Below are 4,813 nucleotides of genomic sequence, written 5' to 3' on the forward strand. Positions count from 1 at the left end.
GTTTTATGGATGCATACTCCGGTTACAATCAAATTCCGATGTATGGCCCTGATCAAGAGCATACATCCTTCATTACTGACAGGGGGTTATACTGTTACATAGGAATGCCGTTTGGTTTGATTAACGCTGGCACAACCTACCAGCGGTTGGTAAACATAATGTTCAAGAACCAAATCGGGAAAACCATGGAAGTGTATGTGGACGATATGCTGGTAAAGTCCAAGGTGGCGGATGACCACATCAAGCACTTGATGGAAATGTTTAACATTCTAAGGAGGTTTTGCATGAAATTAAACCCACAAAAGTGTGTGTTCGGCGTGGAGTCGGGCAAATTTCTCGGGTTCATCATCAACCATAGGGGAATTGAGGCCAACCCCGCAAAGATTAAGGCATTGTTGGATATGAAGTCACCCACCAATGTGAAACAGGTGCAGAGTCTGACTGGGAGAATTGCCGCGTTAAATCGATTTATTTTCAAGTCATTCGATAGATGCAAGGAGTTTTTTAAGGTGATTAAGTTAGCAGGGAAAGACTTTGTATGGACATCAGAATGCGAAGAGGCTTTCAAAATAATCAAGGAGCAACTGGGAAACCCTCTCATGCTGTCAAAACTGTTAGATGGAGAATCTTTAGTACTGTACCTCGCGGTGTCTGAATATTCAATCAGCGCAGTTCTGGTAAGAGAGGAAGATGGGAAGTAGTCACCAGTGTACTATGTGAGCAAGCGATTGCACGACGCTGAAACTCGCTACACAAGCATGGAGAAGTTGGTTTATGCCCTGATTCTTGCATCAAGAAAATTACGACCATATTTCCAAGCCCACAGAATTGAAGTCCGTACGGCATACCCGCTACGATAGGTCCTTCATAAACCAGAGTCGTCAGGAAGAATGCTGAAGTGGGTTGTGGAGTTGGGACAGTTTGATTTGGAATATATGCCCCGGATGGCGATCAAAGGGCAAGCCTTAGCCGATTTCTTGTTGGAATTTGATTCTGAAATTGATGACAAAGCTTTGGTAATGCTACATCCACCTCATGCTGAGGAGTCTTTGGAGGAGTTTCCACATCCTTGGTGGATCTTGCATGTGGATGGGGCAGTTAACAATAGAGGAGCAGGTGCGGGTATAGTACTTGTCTCTCCAGAAGGCCACCGTCTGATGAGCGCAATTCATTTCAAGTTTTATGCAACAAATAATGATGCGGAGTATAAAGCGTTGATTAATGGCTTAAAAATCACTTTGGAAATGGGGGTGTGAAACTTAATTGCGAAAAGTGATTCAGAGCTGGTGGTGAATCAGGTGAACGGGGGATTTCAAGTGCGAGGCCCGCGAATAGAATTATACTTGAGATGCACACAGCGCCTAATTGGAATGTTCAAAGAAGTTAGGTTGGAATGTGTTTCGTGGGAGAAGAATAGTAACGCGGATGCTCTAGCAAAAATAGGGTCACAACAAGAGGTTGTGTTGTTAGGATCCATCTCCCTTGAAATCCAGGAGATTCCTAGTATCCCAGAGATAGAAATTATGCAAGTGGATGAGGCTCCCAAGGAAACATGGATGACGCCCATTCTGGCCTACATTCGCGAGGGAACACTCCCCGAGGATAAGGTTAAGGCTCGTCGACTCCACTATCAGGCTGCAAGGTATGTGATATATGACGAAGTTCTATACAAGAGAGGTTTCAATCAACCGCTGCTTAGATGTGTTGACGAAGAAGAAGGAAATTACATCTTAAGGGAAGTACATGAGGGAATCTGTGGTAATCACTCGGGGGATAGCTCATTAGCGATGAAAGTTTTACGCCAAGGGTATTATTGGCCTACTATGAAAGAGGATGCTACAAATTTTATCAGGGCATGCGATCGCTGCCAACACTTTGCAAACTACTCGTCTATGCCGGCGACGCTCTTGACATCTATGGTAAGCCTATGGCGGTTGATTACTTTACTAAATGGGCGGAAGCTATGCCGTTGGCTACTATCACCGCAAAGAAAATCAGAGATTTTTTTTTCAACTCCATCGTGTGCAGGTTTGGAATCCCTTACAAGCTTGTCTCTGACAACGGAAAACAATTTGACAGCAAGGAGTTGCGACAACTATGTGAGGAGTTGAAAATTAAGAAGGAGTTTGCAGCGGTCTATCATCCTCAAAGCAATGGGCAGACGGAAGCTGTTAATAAAATAATAAAGCATACCTTCAAAACCAAACTGGAAGAACGCAAAGGAAATTGGCCTGAAGAACTCCCGAAGGTGATGGGGTCATACAACACTACACCATGATCTACTACGGGAGAAACTCCGTTCATGCTGACTTATGGCTATGAAGCTATGGTCCCCGTAGAAGTTGGTTCGGGATCGCTTCGCAGAGACCGATACACAGAGGAAGATGCCGAGGTTAATCAAAGGCTTCATTTGGATCTCTTGGAGGAGACAAGGGAAAATTCTCAGCTAAGGCTCACAGTGTATCAGCAACGTGTCGCAAGGTATTATAACAAGAAGGTAAAGGGACAATTGCTGAAGGTGGGAGATTGGGTACTTAGGAAAGTGATGCCCAATACGAGGAACGCCCAACATGGAGTATTTGGAGCTAATTGGGAAGGACCATACAAAATAAAGGCCATTTTATGGAAAGGAACTAATCACCTTGAAGATATAGAAGGGAAGCTGGTTCCGCGAGCATGGAACGCGAAACATCTCTGAAAGTAAGACGTGTACTATTTCCAAGGATGCGCCCAAGTTATCTTGGTTGATGCTCTTTCAGATTGAATGTTACTTTAATTTTGACAAAACATAATTAAAAAAGGAAGACAAGTCCTTGCTAAGGATGCATCCTGCCTGAAGAATTAAGTATTTTTTGGGGATGAAGGTGAGGCGCGTCAAAATACTAGGACGCGCCCCATTGTGCCTTATATCTTGACTAAATACACAAGTACAGCGTAGTGCCATGCTCATATACTTTCCAAAACAAATAAAGACGCGTTCAGCTAGAGAGGACGCGCCCACTACGGACATTTACTTGACCTGTGATAGTAAAAAAAATAATAATATGTCAAAGGGGACGCGTCCTCAAATACAAGACGCGCCTATATAAATGGCAGAATAGAATACTTAAGTAAAAAAACTGCATGATTGAGGCAGAGAAACTTCATAAAAGTGCAAGCGAATGAAGTTCAAAAATAATCATTACAACTTACAAGGCTTCAAGGGGCCCACACCCTAAAGTAGTTCAAAAAATAACTTCATAAATAAACGTAGGACGCGTCCTAAGCAGGAGGCGCGTCATGTGGCTTGTCTTGGTCGCCTACAGGAGGAGGTTGAGTTTGAAGTGGATTAGGAGTAGGGGATGCATCCTCTTCCTCTAAGCCCAGAAAAATCCTCTTTTTCTTGATGGAATCCGCGGCCCTGACCCTGAAATCTTTGACCCATATCTGGGTGTCTGCATCAAACTTTGAAAAGGTATACTCTGGGTCGTTTGCAATAAACCCAGAGCACCACTCTTCAAACCCAGCCTGAAAGCCATACTGGTAAACCAACTTTTTCTCCTCTGTCCATCCATGCAGCCTGTCATCATACAGAGTGTCAAGCTCCAGCTGCATGGTGGAATTCAATGCGATAACACTGTCCATCGTTTTCTCCAAAGATGAGACATTACCTTCCAACACAACTTTTTCTGCCTCAAGACGCGCCCTCTCCCCCTCCAGGCGTTTAATCTCAGCATCCTTCTCTTGGGCAAGCAAATTGATATAATTTTCAAAAGATTTTACCTTATCCTCAGCTTGGCTCTTGGCAGTATCAGTGACGGCAAGACGCGCCCTGAGCCTTGCAGACATATTAGCACTCTGCCTGGCATGCAAGTGAAGCTCGGCTGCAGCCCTGACCATAGCTTCCTCTGTTTGTTGCTCAGTCTTGAAAGTCCAACCTCTGACTTCATCCTCGGAAAAGTCACCAACCGAGGATGCGCCCAGATATCTGAGAACGAAAGACTGGTCGTCAGGAACAGTCCTATGACGCTTTGAGGGCGCGTCCTCCTTCTCGGGGATGTCCAGCACTGTGGTGTCGATGATTTTTGGCGGAGGGGAAGGTGTCACGGCGGGAGTGGGATCCTTAGCTTTGAGATCAGGTTTCACATGAGTTGGTTTTTTGGCTCTCAATTTTTTTGGAAGCTCCAATTGCAAATCCTTTGGGAAGAGAGGCCATATCTGTGATATAAACATAAAAGGTGTCAGTGAAATAAAGAAGACGCGTCCAGATAAGAGGATGCGCCCATATTACGATATTAAAATTATAAGTGCATACAGTTAAAAATAGGAAGGAGCATGAAAAGATGTCAATTAAAATGTATAAATGCGTGAAGATATGACAAGGAAAGTGTAAAATATGAATAATGCATGTATGTGTCAAATAAAGGATGACGCATCCTACATATATTGCGCGCCCTATCTAAGGACATATTGGCTATAACGAGTTATGGGAAAAGCATAAGTCATAGGTATATAGTACAAGTCCTAAATGACAAAAAACAGGACGCGTCTTGCTCACAAGACGCGCCCAACTCGAGAGATGTGTGTGCATGAAACACCCGTAAAACTTATGTAAGTTGATATTTTTTGAATGGGGAGCTAATTGTGTAGCTGTGGACGCGTCCAACATTTATGACACGTCCTCCCTCACTTAAACTTACCTTGTTATAAGTTGAATTGCTTACTAATGTCAATCTCGACCACCTCCGCGGTGCTGAGGCCCCTGGTTTTTTCTGAGGTTGTGAGAACAGGTTTGCCGTTATGAAATTCACGAAACTTGCAGATAGAGCCAACC

At 44.0% G+C, this 4,813-nt stretch overlaps 1 protein-coding gene across 1 annotated transcript; it reads left to right on the plus strand.

The window, feature by feature from the left end:
• The first annotated feature begins 2,326 nt into the window (after positions 1–2,326).
• Positions 2,327–2,698, plus strand: LOC141680645 (uncharacterized). Its single transcript, XM_074486817.1, has one exon. The coding sequence runs from the start codon at positions 2,327–2,329 to the stop codon at positions 2,696–2,698; it is 372 nt and encodes a 123-aa protein (XP_074342918.1).
• Positions 2,699–4,813: the final 2,115 nt, after the last annotated feature.

The sequence above is a fragment of the Apium graveolens genome, chromosome 8, assembly GCF_009905375.1.
Source record: "Apium graveolens cultivar Ventura chromosome 8, ASM990537v1, whole genome shotgun sequence".
Classification (NCBI taxonomy): Eukaryota; Viridiplantae; Streptophyta; class Magnoliopsida; order Apiales; family Apiaceae; genus Apium; species Apium graveolens.

Coding starts and splice junctions, on each gene's coding strand:
- LOC141680645 (XM_074486817.1), top strand. CDS start 2,327: ATGGTCCCCGTAGAAGTTGGTTCGGGATCGCTTCGCAGAGACCGATAC.